Source organism: Phlebotomus papatasi, chromosome 3 (genome assembly GCF_024763615.1).
Source record: "Phlebotomus papatasi isolate M1 chromosome 3, Ppap_2.1, whole genome shotgun sequence".
Lineage (NCBI taxonomy): Eukaryota > Metazoa > Arthropoda > Insecta > Diptera > Psychodidae > Phlebotomus > Phlebotomus papatasi.
The window spans coordinates 88,465,196-88,480,502 of record NC_077224.1 but is presented as its reverse complement, the minus strand read 5'-3'; the positions used below and the strand labels follow the sequence as shown (position 1 = coordinate 88,480,502).

Sequence of the window (15,307 nt, the reverse complement as noted above, 5' to 3'; positions counted from 1 at the left end):
CCGCTATTGGCGTGGCCCGTTACTGGGCAAGACATGTGTAAATATTTTTATGCCTCGACTCGAATAATAATAAGGGAAAAGTACCCCGGATAGGAATATTAAAAGACATGCTCGATATTTAGTTGAAAATATAAGCCTCAAAATACTATTTGGTATTTTTGTGTATGCTAATCTGTATAGTAGTGATCCATTTAACTATATCTGTGCGTTAGAACTTTAAAATTTTGCAATAAATTAATAAAAAAAATAGATGTAATTGCTACTGTGTACTCTGTACCTCGGATCGTCTCGAATTTAATCAGGTGTCTCACGGAAAATTGGTTTTCTAAATTAAATCTACACTAATACACTGTATTCTTGTAAGAATTAAATGGTAAAAAGTAGCTAATAATTTTTAAAAGTTCATTTTAATTGGTGCAATAATATGACAATAACTTGACGATCCGAGGAACACTGCCGATCGCTGGTGCTTTTCCCTTATTGAGGTTTTTGTACATGAAAAATCTAAGTGATGAGAGTCTTTCGTGTATTTTGATGAGGAGTCAGGAGGCGAGAGAGGTTCACTTAGTTGGTTGTCCGAACATCACATCGCAGGGCATTCAAGAACTTAAAAATTTCAAAAACATCACCAAACTAAATCTGCTGTTCATGAAAAATCGAGAATTCAATTTTCATTCCATTTTGCACAAATCGGAGAAATATAATAATCATGTAATTCATATAGATTTCATGTGTTCCCCATTTATTTTTGATAAAGCCGTCAGGGATTTATAGCACAGCAGCCGCTGTTAGAATGGATTGGACTATCCTTTATCGTGAAATTTTTCCTGTTATAGCAAGAACTTGTATGAATTTGAAACACCTGAATATTAGAGGATGCGAAGGAGTTGATGATAGTGCAATTGAGTAAGTACTAATTTACTTAAAAACAACCAGCTGGCTTATTTTGTAAATCAAAATACTTTCTCGTTTCAGAAACATTATAAAAAAATTGCACAAAGCTTGAGGGACTCTTAGCGAATAGCTATGTATTTAAAAAGGAGCACATAAAATAGGATCAACAATAAAAAATAATAAATTGTGGTGGAGGGGCTCAGCTCGAAATTAAAGACTTTGACTGGAAATAATTAAATAAATTGAAAAGACTTTCTAAATTTACTTTCGACTGAATTCATTTAAGTTTGTTCGAATAATAATCTAAGAAGTTAAAGTTATGGGTGGCTTAATTGCTCTACCAGATCGAGTGACATAATGTCCTGTAGATGGTCCACGCTGCTCCTGTCTAACTTACGGACTATCCAGGTCCTATGTTTCAACGCACTTCATTCTGTTCTGTAGACTCCGTGTCTCCAACAAGATCCGGGAATTTCACAAATCTACAGTAGAGTCTCGCTATAGGCCATCGCTCTATAGTCCACAATTTATCGACCGTTGATTTCAAAACACTGAGGTTATGTTTTTTAGTACGCGATATGCAATGTTGTCTTAATTATTTTAATATTTTTTGGCAAACTTTATTGAGTAACCACATTGATAATTAAAAATATGTAAAACGAAACAAAAAAATAAAATAAATTAACAAGAACAAAATCAAGAAAAAGAAAAGACAAAGAACAAGAATCTTATTGAAATTACTTTTTGGCCTATTTTATAGATCTGAGATTTCAGAGCAGAAAAAGAAATGTGCGAACTTTAAAAGGAGGCCTGGGGGTGCAGCGGTTCCGCGAGAAACCGCCTCCACTGTAATCTAATCTAAAGGTGAAACTTTGCGGCCAATCGGCTACAGGGGTTCAGCTGGGTATGTGGAGGAAAATTATACAAAAATTGACCATTAGGGTTGCCAGTAAGTTGTCCTGCGTTTTTCTCAATTTGGCGCGTTTTCTTATCAGCTCATCCTAGTTCAACAGAGTGGTTCACCACTAAAAAGATGGAACTCAGTAACAAATTGAAGAAGTGGATTCTGTTTTGTTTCCTCTTTGACATCGAAGCAATCATAGAAGATCCCAAAACTGAGTAAAACTCTCAGGATATCAGTTAATCGCATTTCTTTTTTAATGTTTATTAATGTTTCTCTGTTTTTTTTTTCATCATCATCACTCTCCAAAGTGTTTGGTTGACAAAATCAAGTTGAGAGGCAAAAATACAGCATTAATTCCTTTTCATTTCATCTACAAACTCAAGGATAATCATCCCGCTTTTTGATGTTTTTCTTTTTTGATTAAAACAAAAATAGGAATGTCGTAATTTTCAGCACTATTTGGAAATTATCGCTTTTCCCTTTTTAAGCACTTTCTCTCTCTTTCCTCTCAAATGCATTTTTATTTTAGGCGTTTTTTTTCTTCTTTTTGAATAACTTCTTATATAAATCTCTTTCTCTCTCATTAAGCATGATATTTTGTGTTTTTCCTTGTTTTACTTTATATAAAAAAAAGAAAAAACTGTGAAAATTGTCCGTGATGTCAAACACAAAAATACAATCAATTTTCTCCGTATTTTATCTTTCTCATCTCCCTTCTACTATCACAAAAAAAAATAAAAATGATTTATTCAAAACGACAAAAAAGCTAATGCGTGAACAATAGGAAAGAATGTGATATTAAAAAAAAATGAATTACTAAATAAGTCACTGAATGTGAAGACAAAATAATGACATTATCTTCACATTCTCTCAATTATAGAGAAAAAGACAAGAAATTAGTCATGTATTTCTCTTTTTTTTTAATAGGTATTCTCACATTTTTTGCTATATTTTTTTTTGTTAATAAGTAAGTTTGCATTATGAAAATGACAAAAAAAAATTAAAATTATAAACTGGAGACAAAGTATAAAAAATTCTAAATTAAATTAATAATTAGAAGTTTAATGGTGAGTATTTCTCAAATATTTTCTTTTTCTTTCATTTGTTATTCTCTTCTTCTGAAAACCCAAAGTGTTCTGAAGAAGAATCCCTTGACTTGTCTTTTGAGCTTAAAACATTTTCCTCACCAAAGTCATAATTCTTTTTGGACTTATTAATTTGTGAGATTATTTTTTTTTCTTATTTCATCATAAATATAATAATAAGTAAATATTCCTTAATTAAAAATGTCTTTCAAAAGAGATTGATTCTTTGATTAAAATTTTACATTGTCTTTAAAAACACTGGTGTTTCCATTTGTTATCATGTGTGCTTCTTCAATATTCTCTCTCCTCTTTAAATATCATCATTTGCTTCTCTTTTTTTTTTTTTAATAATAGAATCCTTATTAGTCAGAATAATCAACATTATTAGCAACAGGAATTTTTTTTTCATCATCTTCAAGGGAATAATTCTTTTTTTTCTCTTTCTCCATCTTCTTCTACTGTTGAAAAATATATATATAATAAAAGATTTAGAGAGACAAACCTCAAGTGCTGCCACATTTTGTTTTTAGCGCCGATTTGGGCTGACGTTGTGCGAAATGAGTTCCTCCTTCATCAACTTATTCCGAAACTCACTCATCAACTCTTTGCAGGCAATTGCTATCTCTGCCACTTTTGTGAAGATCTCTTCGCCTCGTTTGCAATATGCTATGAAATTTATTGAAACAATCACTCTTTGCTCAATCTCAAAAAACTAAGACAAAACAAAAACAGGGATGGGGCAAAATGTTACAGTTTTGGAGAATACTACAACTGGAAAAGCTGTGACGTAATAATGAAGTCCTAGTCCGAGGAGGAAGCGAATTTGGAAGAAATTTGTCCTTGATCAAAATAATTCCTGATTCTACACAACTCTCGACATCAAGATTCACAGAGATCAGGAGCGAGAACAAGTATTCTGACTTCCCAAAAGTAAACAGACGGAAATGGAATACTAACGTTTTCAAACGAAGAAGTGGACTTTGATTGCAACTGTCAAACTTATGCTCTTGATCAAGAAAGTTCGCGACTACTGATTCGAAGCTACTCTCTCGGTACTAAGTATCTCAAATGACAGAAAAAAGACTAAATTTAGACATTCCAGAAGTAAACGGAAATGGAATAATACCGCTTTCGGACGAAGATGCGACAGAACGTTACAACCAATCAGGATACTGCAATGAATCAAGGCTTTACTAATTGGATACAAAACCCTCCTCAAACAGAAGAAGTGATGCGTACCTATACAGCTATAGTTTGAGATGAAAGAGAATTCAAAATAAGCCTGCCTTTAACCAATAAAGTTCTTGATTAGTGATTCTACATAACTCTCCCCATCAAGATTGTACCATTCAGACGTAAACAAATCAAAGTGAAGTACTACCGCGCAAAGATTCCCCAGAAAAGCTATGCAAGCCATTGTAAGAAGGCGTCGACCTCGAGGCAGACCTAGGACAAGGTGGTTGAATCAAATACAGAATCTTGCCTTGGAACACCTTGGAATTGAACCCGAACATTTTCCTGAAGTGGCGGAGGATCGACAACCATTGTCTGCTAATTTGGATGTCATGGGCCCGCGACCCCAATAGGAAAAAGCGGTTGAAAATCAATGAATAAATGTACTACCGCGCTCAAATGCAAAAGTTACAAGATGAGGTCTAAATAACCAAGATGCTGCATCAAGCCTTTATATTTACTATCTGGACACGAGACTCTCAGAAGTAATGAACCAAAATGGAAGAGTATCCTTCACAGACGAAGATGTAACAGAAGATTAGAACCAACCAGGTAGCTATGATGCATCAAGACTTGACTAACTATTACCGCTTCTTCGATACCAAGATCCTCCGAAGTCAGGAATGAGTTCTAGTATTCCGCTAGACACAACTAGAATGGTACCACTTTCAAATGAACAACTAGACAACTGGTCTCTGTCGAGATTGAAAACGTAATGCGGATCTCTGAAGCTCTGGTTGGAGATAGAAGGCAAAGAAATCATTACTCGCGATGTAAGGATTATCAAAAGATAAATAGGAGACAGCAGATTACAATCAATCAGGATACTGCGAAATATCAAGGCTTTACTTCCTGAATACAAGACTCTCCTTCAGACTGAAAAGGTGATGTGTACCTATTAAGATTTAGTCACAGGTGGAACCAAATTCAAAAGGAATCTATCCAAAAACCAATAAAGTTCTTCATCACTGATACTCCACAACTCTCCTCCATACCAAGATCTTCAGAAGTCAGGACAGAGAATTAGTATTTCGACTTTTCCAGAAGTAATGGTCCGAAATGGAAAAGTGTCCCTGTCGGACGAAGATGTAACAGAAGGTTAGAACCGTTAGAACCAACCAGGAAGCTGTGATGCATCACTTCTTCAGCCTGAGATCCAGTGTACAGTCAGATAAGTCTTGATGCATCACTGCTTCCTGGTTGGTTCTAATGGTTCTAACCTTCTGTTACATCTTCGTCCGAGAGGGACACTCTTCCATTTCGGACCATTATTTCTGGAAAAGTCGAAATACTAATTCTCTGTCCTGACTTCTGAAGATGTCCTGACTTCTGAAGATCTTGGTATGGAGAGTTGTGCAGAATCAGTAATGAAGAACTTTATTGGTTAGAACCGTTAGAACCAACCAGGAAGCTGTGATGCATCAAGACTTATCCAACTGTACACTGGATCTCAGACTGAAGAAGTGATGCATAATACGGTTGTCAGACTAAAGGTATAGCCCAGTTCCCGAAGGTCTCAAAATTTTAAATAGCGAACAATTTTATTGCTTTTTGAGAACCTAATAGGTCGTTTATCTTTGATAATCTAAACCTAAGTGAAATTTTCCCAAAGAATTGTGATTGATAAGAAGTTATAGCAGTTAAGCCATATGGCTAAACCTTAGGTCTGAAGTCCGTTTAACTGTGAAGATCTAGTCTAAGGTGGAAGAAATTTCAAAAGAAACCTGTCGTTTACCAATAAAGTTTTTGACTACCGTTTCTTCGCAAGTCTCTACACAAAGATCTTCAGAAGTCATCAGGAAGATCTAGTGTATTTCAACTTTCCCAGACGTACCAAACCTAAATGGAATGGTACCTCTATCAAATGATGAAAGTGTCTGTCCAGACCAGATCTGTGAAGGTCTTGCCTGACATTGAAAGGAATTCAAAAGACGCCTTCCCTTGAACAAGAGAGTTTGTGAGAGTTCTGGTTCGATACTACTCGACGAAAATGTGACAGAAGATTACGACCAACCAAGATGCACCAAAGCCCTTCTTGTGTTGAAGATCCTCCCTCGGACTGAAGATGTGTTGCGCATCTAGGAGGATTTAGTAATGGTGGAAGGGAGTTCAAAACACTCCTCTCTTGATCAAGAGAGTTCTCGACTGCTAAATTGAGACTTTTCCCATTACTAAGATTCTCAAATCTCAGAAGCGAAGTCAACTATTCCGACCTTCAAAATGCAAACCGAGGGAAAGGCAATAGTACCGCTCTCGGACGCAGATGTAACAGAACATTACAATCAACAAGGTTGCTGTCATGCATCAAGGCTTCATTGACTGGACACAAGGCTCTCCTGAGACTGAGGAAGTGATGCGTAACTATGAAGCTTTTTTCTGAGATAGAAAAGAATTCAAAAGAAGCCTTCCTCTGATTGAGAGAGATCGCCGTTTGCTGATTCTATTCAACTCTTGGCACTAGGATTCTCAAAAGATGAAGATTAGACAAGGCGTTGGAACCAACAGTGTTTCTCCGATGCATCAAGGCTTTACTAAGTGGACACAATACTTGCCCCAGATTGAGGAGATTATGCGTACCTATGAAACTCTAGTCTGAAGAGTTTTTGATGACCTGATTCTACACAACTCTGTCAGAATCTGTGTGAAGTATTCTGACCTTCCTGAAGTAACTGAAGTGTATTTACTGAACATACACTATTAATTTGATGAAACCGATTTCATTGATTTATCAAATCGGACCATGTAAAAAACACGAGATGCAGGGTCAACTTGGTGCTACAAACGTACACGACCTGTAAATCTTGAACATGAATTGTCAGAGGAAATTTGAACGCCTAATTGTCCATATTTTGGTTGTGGTAGTAGCCTACGATTTTCTGATTTCAGACAGAGCGTAATGAGGATGATCCAGTTCTCGAAAATAGGAATAATTTTTTTTTAGCTTTTTTGGGAACAAAGTAACGTTACTGTTTCGTGAAGTTTTTTCTTCTACACATTCAGTTTTTTTTTCGCTGCAAACCTACTGAAAACGTTTTAAAACCAGTTGAATACGGTTTACATTGTCCAGGATTCCAAGACCTTTCCAACGTAACCATTCTTGTCCCAATAGGATAAGAAATACGTTCTCTAACCGCCTTTTTACTATTCAACTTTGAAAAATATTTAAAAGGAATAATCGGGGCTTCTAGGATTATAAGACCAATATATCTCTCTGAAAAATCCCTGAAATACTTCAAAAACGAAAACAACCTTAGATTTCGTTTTAGAAACCTCATTAGAAACCAAGATATGAAAAGTAAGACTTCCTGGAGAATTGGGAATGGAAATTTTGAAGTGTCGAAAAAATGAGGGATTATAACAAACCAAAAAATAAAAAAAAAAAACAAATAAATAAATAAACTCACCGTCTTGATCATAATCCACATTATTGGCCAATGCAAACAGATCTACAAGTTCAGGGTAGTAATTTTCCAGGCAATCGATCATGGCTCGATGTTGATCAAGAAGCAACTCTTCAGTGTGCTGAAGATCAGAAATTGCGGCGTGTTGATTGAATTGCTCGACAGACATATCATGATCCTGTGAAATGTTGACAAAGAAGATCATCGATCAATTATCTGACCAGTTGCCAAGAAACAAAATGTCACAAAAATTCTCTCCCAAAAATAATTGCAAATGAATAATCATTTAAAAATGTAGAATACCGAGTTAACTGATGACTTCAAACACTTCAAACTTTTAAGGAAATTGGCAAATGTAAATTGCAGGGTCAACAGTAAAATTTGCTATAGCTTCTCAACTAACTGGGTCACAATAGACAAAGGGGCGTGGTCTAAAATTATTCTGATGGTGAAAGTTCTTATTAAGTTTTAAGCTAGAGAAATTTGTTAGCAGATAATTACAGATACTAAAATGGGTTAATACAGCTTCAAAATTAATTTGAAAATTGATTTTAGAATGTATAATTAAAAAAAATAGTAAAGGGGCGGGGCTTATACAAAAGTGAAAAATCGCATTAAAATACAAAAAGTATGATAAAAAGTTAGAAGAAAAAAGTAACTTGAATTTGTATTTTCCATATTTCCTAATTTTCCTAAAATTTAATTATGCAAAAAAAAATTAAATAAAGAGGGCGGGGCTTATGCGAGAAGTTCAATAGTGCTTTAAAATTATTGGAAAGAAAACACGATAAAGTTATAGCAAGAGAAGGTAAATGGAACTTGAAAATTTCCAAATTCTTTCCGGTTCCATAAATAATTATCGAAGAAAAAATAATAAGAGGGCGGGGCTTATTCAAAAGGCTCAATACTGCTTTCAAAATATTGAAGAAAAAAAGCGCGATAAAAAGTTATAAGAAGAAAGTAACTTGAAGTTGTATTTTTCGAATTTGTTTCAGTTTTTCAAATATTTAATTATTCAAAAATAACTAAAATAGAGGGAGGGACTTATTCAAAAGTTTCAATAATGCTTTATTTTTGTTCTAAAAAGAAAACAAAACAAAATAAAATATTTATAACAAGAAAATGGTCTGAAATTGACTTTTTAGAAAGCCTTTTAGCTCTTCTAATATTTTAATATTGAAAGGTTCAATTCTGCTTCAAAAATATTGATAAAAAAAACACGATAAAAAAGCTATAATTAGAAAAATAACTTTAAGTCGATTTTTCTAAATTCTTTTCACTTTTCCAATATTTAATTATTAAAAAAATAAATAGAGGGGCGGGGCTTGTTAAAAAAAAATTAATACTGCTGTATAATTATTGAACAAAACGACACGATAATAAGTTATAACAAAAACGCAACCTCAATTTGATTTCTCTGCGATTGTTTTAGATTTTTCAAAATTTAATTATTAAAAAAAAGAGGGGGCGGGGCTTATTCAAAAGTTCAATATTTTTTTTTAAAATAAATGGGTTTTTAATTTATCAGAAAAATAACTCGAATTTGAATTTTCCAATTTGACTTTTTTCCTGCGATGCGATTTTTTTTTAATTTATTAAAAAAAATTGATAAGGGGCGGAGCTTAAAATAACTTCAGGGTGGAGTCTAAAAACACTTCTGGGCGGGGCTTATTTAAGAAAGTTCATTACTAAAAAAGAAATAAACTTACACTGAGTGATCGCAGTTGTGCTAGATCATTGTTCCCATTCGTCTGGCCATTCTTGTTCTCATCGGGAACGATATCCATATTCTCACCCGGAGCTGTATCCTTCACCACCAACTCCTTCACCCGATCAGCATACCTCAAAGTATTGAGTGTGTGCTCACAGGAACTCAGTCCAGGCGATATCATGGCTATCATGCAAGTTTTGCTCTTTTCCCCAATGAAGGAATCCCTCAGAACTTGCGTGAGTTTGCTAACACGGAAAGGCAAATGGGCACTTTGTTTTCCCAGCGCCCGGATACATTCTTTCAGTGCCAGCAGAGATTTATTGATTTCCGCCCCCTCCATCCGTGTCTGTCGATTGGCAGACGATGTATCAGCTCCACGTTCATTTCCTGCCAAATCAATGAATGAGAATTTGCCATGGATTTTTGTGGTACCCGGTGGCCTCAGCACAATCTGGAACACTGCATGGGATCGTGATGAATTGGAATTGGCTGCAGTTTGTCCGGCTGTTCGGGCACTGTTGCCGTGCTGGATGAGCTTGAGAACCTGTTCAACACCATCCACTACCTTTTCCGTCAAACCTACCACCTGCACCTGCTGCTTTCCATCTTCTAACACTCGCAGGCGTGCTTTGTCTGCCAGTAAGTCGAATACCTTTTGGAAAAAGGAAAGGTTTTTTTCTTTCATTATCCTTTCCACTTTCCAAGTAGCTTCTGGGAACAAATTTATCCGAATATCGACAAATTGTAGATCAAAAGTTAGTTCGCAACTGTTTCTAATTGAAACTGTTCCTAAATTTGTTCTTATTGAATCTGTTCCTAATTTTGTTCTAATTAAATCTGTTCCTAAATTTGTTCTAATTGAATCTGTTCCTAAATTTGTTCTAATTGAATCTGTTCCTAAATTTGTTCTAATTGAATCTGTTCCTAAAAAGAAGACGTTTTTACGACGTTGACGAAGTTTCAAGAACGACAATGCTTTCCACATATAGCTTTAAATAAGGCTACTTTAAATAAAAAGTAGGAACAGTTGGGAATTAATTTGAGAAATAAAAAATGCAATGTAATTTTTCATTTTATATGAATTCAGCTTTAAATATCTGCTCAGAATTTTTAAATTTTTATTAGCGTGGTAGGAGTCTTGGCTAAGGGTTATACCGGTCATACCAAGTTTTTTTAAATTTTTTTTTTAAATCCATTCTGAAATTTCTGTTCTGCATTTAAGAATGTTCTCTCAATTTTGTTAGACTTCAATGATAAACTTTGTTTCTAAGACTCTCTGTTATGTGTCTCGGCTAATAGATTTAACGGTCAAATTAAAATATATATGTATCTATAAATATAAAAAAATATTTAAATATATATTATTGCTGAAAAATTATTTTCCTGGTAATGTTTAAAATTCTGGCCCGCATTTTGGAATTTAAAAATAATTTCAACTTTATTGTTTTTTTTCTCTTAAGACTGCGGGGGATGCGTCTGAGCTAGCAGTCTCTTTAGTGAAGGCAACTTCAGGAGGAACTTCAGAGCGTAATGTATTCTTATGGCCTCTACGCATTGGGAGCAATTTTCGTCAAAAATTGCTTTTTTGAAGGAAATTCTCTGTAATGTTGTAGGTGGAAACGTCAAATTTCTGTCAAAAATGCAATTTTTGACGAAAATTGCTCCCAATGTGTAGAAGTCTTTAAGTAATAGATTTATTTACTGTCATTCAACGGCAGCAAAAGGCTATCTAACCATTTTCTAATTATCGAAACACCGGCCGGAAAATACTGGTAAAAAACCTTCCAAAACCTGGTAAAAGGCGCTAGAGAGAGCAGGCAAGAGGTGCTATTTTAAGGTCCAGGTCTCTCTTGAGAATCAAAAAACAGGCCAAAGTATGTGGATTAGCCAGAAAATATGAATGAGCATTATTAGCATCAATTGCACCCCAGGCATATCTGTTACTCGCCAGAATTATAGTCTTAACTATAAATTTTTATATATTTATATAATTTTTATATTATATATTTATATTTATATATTTATATTATTTTTATATAAACTATAAACTATAAATTATAAACTATAAATGAATAAACTATAAAAACTATAAATTAAACTATAAATTATAAAAAAAATATAAATAAATTAACTATAAATTGCGTATAATCCATGATCTATGCTAGTTACGTCTGCAACAGAGGTTGTTTCCCTTCTACATTTTAGAATTTAGTCTCAGTTTTTAGGTATAAATAATAAACTGTTGTTCGGTGATTTAGGGATGTGTCTCGGCTAAGCCATTTTCTATTTTTATTATTTTTTTATTGTGGATATTATTGAAATGTTTCTTGAAACTTATTTTTCTTCACAAATCTGCAATTTCTACCCTAAATGTTTTTAGAATCAAGTCTCAATTCTTGCTTTATCATTGATTATTTGTCTCTACGATTATCTAGTATGCGTCCCGGATAACAATTTTTCTGTTTTTCTTCTTAAAGTAAAATAAATTGTGAATATTTCTTAAAACTTGTTTTATCTTCAAATTTTAGCTCAACCTCTGATTTTCCAGGATAATAATACAAAAAAAATGTCTCAACGAGTGTTTAGTGTGCGTCTCAGCTAAATTTTTTTTCAATTTTCAATAGTCAATGTTAACAAAATGATATTCAAAACTGATTTTTCTTCCCAAACCATTAATTTTTGCTTTGTATCTTGTAACTTACCCAAATTCTTGTTTTTAGTAATGTTTCAATTTGAGATTTTTACCATCTCTCTTTATGACTATCTGGTGTGAATCATGGCTAACTATTTTTTGTCTTCTTCTTTGAAGCAAGATTGAATAAAATGTTTATTTGAACTTGTTTTTCTTCCAAAAATTTTTGCACAACCTCTTTGAATTTTGAGCTTTATCATTTTACTTATTCTCTACGAGTATTTGGTATGTGTCTCGGCTAAATTTTTTTGTTCAATTTTTAATAGTCAATGCTCACGCGTTTTTTTAAATCCATTATATTTACGACTTTTCAATTTTCCGCTGTGCATTTTAGCAATGCCTCTTGCTGAGATTTTTTTTTGTGACTATCTGGTATGTGTCTTGGCTATAAAATTTTTCTTTAAATTATGGTAAATATTGAATATATTGCTTTTTTATTAATGAGAATTAGCATATTAGATATCTTTTCATTTTCCTACAAAAGTCGCCTTCACAGAGACTTCATAATTTTTTTTTTGCCTCTGATAATCTTTTAACCTTTTAAGGACGATTGGAACACCGGTGTCCCATAAAGAAAATAATTTTTCCTGACTACCTAAAGTTATTTTTTTTCTTATGTCTGTACATAATTGTAAAGTAAAAGGTTGAAGGAATCTGGAATATTTTTTGCAAGTCTCTAGCTATTTGCTATGTCGTAAATATTTAAGCTCAAAAATGGCGAATTTTTTAATTTTCTCAAATTTATAATTGATTTTATTTATTTTTTATACTTCTAATTTTTTTTAAAGCAAAACTCTTGGCAATAAAAATTACAATACTCATACGTGATATTTTTCATTAAAAGGAAAAATATTATTCATTGGTATTGTCAGAAAAATTACTTATAATTTTGGGCTATTTTTGTCCCTATCGTCCATAGAAGCACAAAATATACCGAATCAGACTCTGTTGGACTTTTCAAGGTTAGATGTAAGACTTATCATTGATTATGTTTCTCAGTTTAATTTTTATTGTTGATTTTCAGTCCGCAAAAAGTGTCTTGTCGTTAAAGAGTTAAATCGTGCGCCACTTTTATAAAAAAAAAAATTCTTCAAGAAAATAAGGAATATCTGTCATATTGAAAAGTCGGAAAGTTCTTTTATGTGAAAACCTTCGATGAGGATTTTGTTTTGTACTACAGTAGACTCTCACTCAATCGGCTTCTTTTCAATCGGGCGACAAATTTTGTTGACAATTTTCACGTTTAATTGTGAAGCTAATTCGCTCAAATTTGCTGTAGTTCTTCCTATTTTATCGTGATTCTTTATAATTGAGCGCTTTTTGTGGAATTTACAAAGGTTTTGACGCTCAATTCAATCGCTAAACCGGATGACATTTTGCCCCAAATGCCCAATTGAGAGAGAGTCTACTGTAAAAGGAAAGAAGAGAGAAAAAAGTTAAGACTCACCTTTCCACTGTATATTTCAAAGAAGCTGGCCGACACGACTAATCGCAAATGACTATAGCGTGGATTTTTGAGATAGTTGAAGACATCCTTGGCAGCCATTGCATAGATGCCATTCTTGCAGTCTTGCACCTTTCCACTCGCATTGAATTCCCCACCCATTGTGTGAGTCTTTCCCGATCCTGTCTGCCCGTAGGCAAAGCACGTGGCCATACCACCCTCAAAGATGGTCTGAACAAGTGGCTGAGCCGTGTACTTGTACACCAGTTCATTGTTGCACTTGTCATCGAAGGCATAGTCAAAGCGAAATTTGTGATTTTCCAGGAATTTCGTGAGATCAACTTTTGTTTTGGGCTCATGCACAATCATTTGATCCTTCACAGGCACAGTTATAACATCCAATTCCTTCTTGGCCAATTCCTTCCTATTGAGCGGCCTCTTCCTCACGCACACCGTTATCTGATGATCCTCAATGGCATGACCATCGTGAATGGGATTGAAATTGATTGTACTCTGATATTCACGAATCATCGCAGCTGATTCCCAATTGGGATTCCCCGGATCCATATTCATCAGAGCCGTCTTCTCCTCCTTCAGCTCCGCCTGTCGGGCCCGTCTTTTCTCCCGGTTCTCCTTGAGCTTCTCCACTTCCTTCACCACATACGACAGCCTCTGGGAGCCCACGGTGGTGGTTGAGGACACTGGCACAGGCACAGACGTTGATACCGTTGACATTCTTGTGGTTTGACCCCCACCAACAGCCCCTCCCCTGGTCACCCTTGTGGCCGTCTGTGGCTGCGGCGGCAAGTTCTCCGACTGTTCCGCCTGACCGTTCTGCTGACTGTGATGGGCTGTCGCCGAGGACGATCGCGTCTGTCTCTTGTTGCGCTCTACAAAAACAAAAAAGTTAAAAAAAAAAATCCTTCCTGATGACCTTTCCCTTATTTCCTTTCTTCCCATTTTAATAAACAATTTTCTTTTTCAGAGAATGTGAGAGAGGGAAAAAGAAACAGTTTTTTTTTGTGATTGATTACCTTCTACTCTGCCTCAAATCAACCCACATCAAAATAAGATTTATAGCTTTGACATACGGCTATTAGCATTTTAACATTTTATTAGCTCAATAACTCCCAATAAAGATTGCCGTCTTAATCTCAGTCATTTCCAAAAAAGAAATGACAAGACTTCTTCTTTGCCAAAATTTTGGGACTATTCGACAGCTATTTAGATTATCTGATTAGGAAAATGACCAGTGATAAACCCAGATAAACTTATGAAAACTGAGATTCTATACAGGCGACCTCGAAATGCGTGAAAATTCAATTGTGAGTTGAATTTTAAGTGTAATGGCTCCGGCACACCTTTTAGATCAGGAAAATATCATGAAGTCGAAATTCGAAACGCTTTCTTTCTCACATGTTTTGAATATGGCTATCTTATTCTTTCGCATACCAAATTCGATTGAACTACAGTAGAGTCTCTCAAATCTAAATCTCTTAAATTCGAACGACGTTTGGATTCAAAATGTTAATTGTGAGGTTATGTTAGAAAGTTCGTATTCTTGGTGAATGAAAATCATATTTTTATGAGGTTGTTCCTGAATGTTTATATACATTATGGTCGTATAGAATGAAAAGAAAGTATGTTACCACTAAGTCTTGTGAGAAAATACGGGAATTTGATTCAAAGTACAATTTAATTTCATATAAACTTCGTTAGTTTTGAAAAAATCGTTCTAATTTGGGAGGTGAGAAATGTCAAAAATACCCCCCGAGCGTTCGAATTTAGAAGACTCTACTGTAAATTGAATTTGGAGTGATGTTTAAAAGAAGAAGAAGAGTGCAAGAGAATGGGATAGAGATATGCAAAATATTGGAGAAAAAAAAGGAATCCGAAATTCGACTTCATGAAATTTTCTTGATCTAAAAGTTGTATCGGAGCCA

At 34.5% G+C, this 15,307-nt stretch overlaps 1 protein-coding gene across 4 annotated transcripts in view; it reads right to left on the bottom strand.

Annotated features, from left to right (window-relative positions):
• Positions 1–2,028: 2,028 nt before the first annotated feature.
• The window catches only part of LOC129806247 (kinesin-like protein Klp10A), a 43,386-nt gene continuing 30,107 nt past the window's right edge, over positions 2,029–15,307 (bottom strand). For all 4 annotated transcript variants that reach the window (XM_055854704.1, XM_055854703.1, XM_055854700.1 and 1 more), the window contains 4 exons: positions 13,368–14,254; positions 9,227–9,880; positions 7,521–7,695; positions 2,029–3,549 (listed from right to left, as the gene is read on the bottom strand). In XM_055854704.1, coding sequence (XP_055710679.1) covers positions 3,410–3,549; positions 7,521–7,695; positions 9,227–9,880; positions 13,368–14,254 — 1,856 coding nt within the window. In that variant the 3' untranslated portion in view covers positions 2,029–3,409. The remainder of the gene's footprint in view (positions 3,550–7,520; positions 7,696–9,226; positions 9,881–13,367; positions 14,255–15,307) is intronic.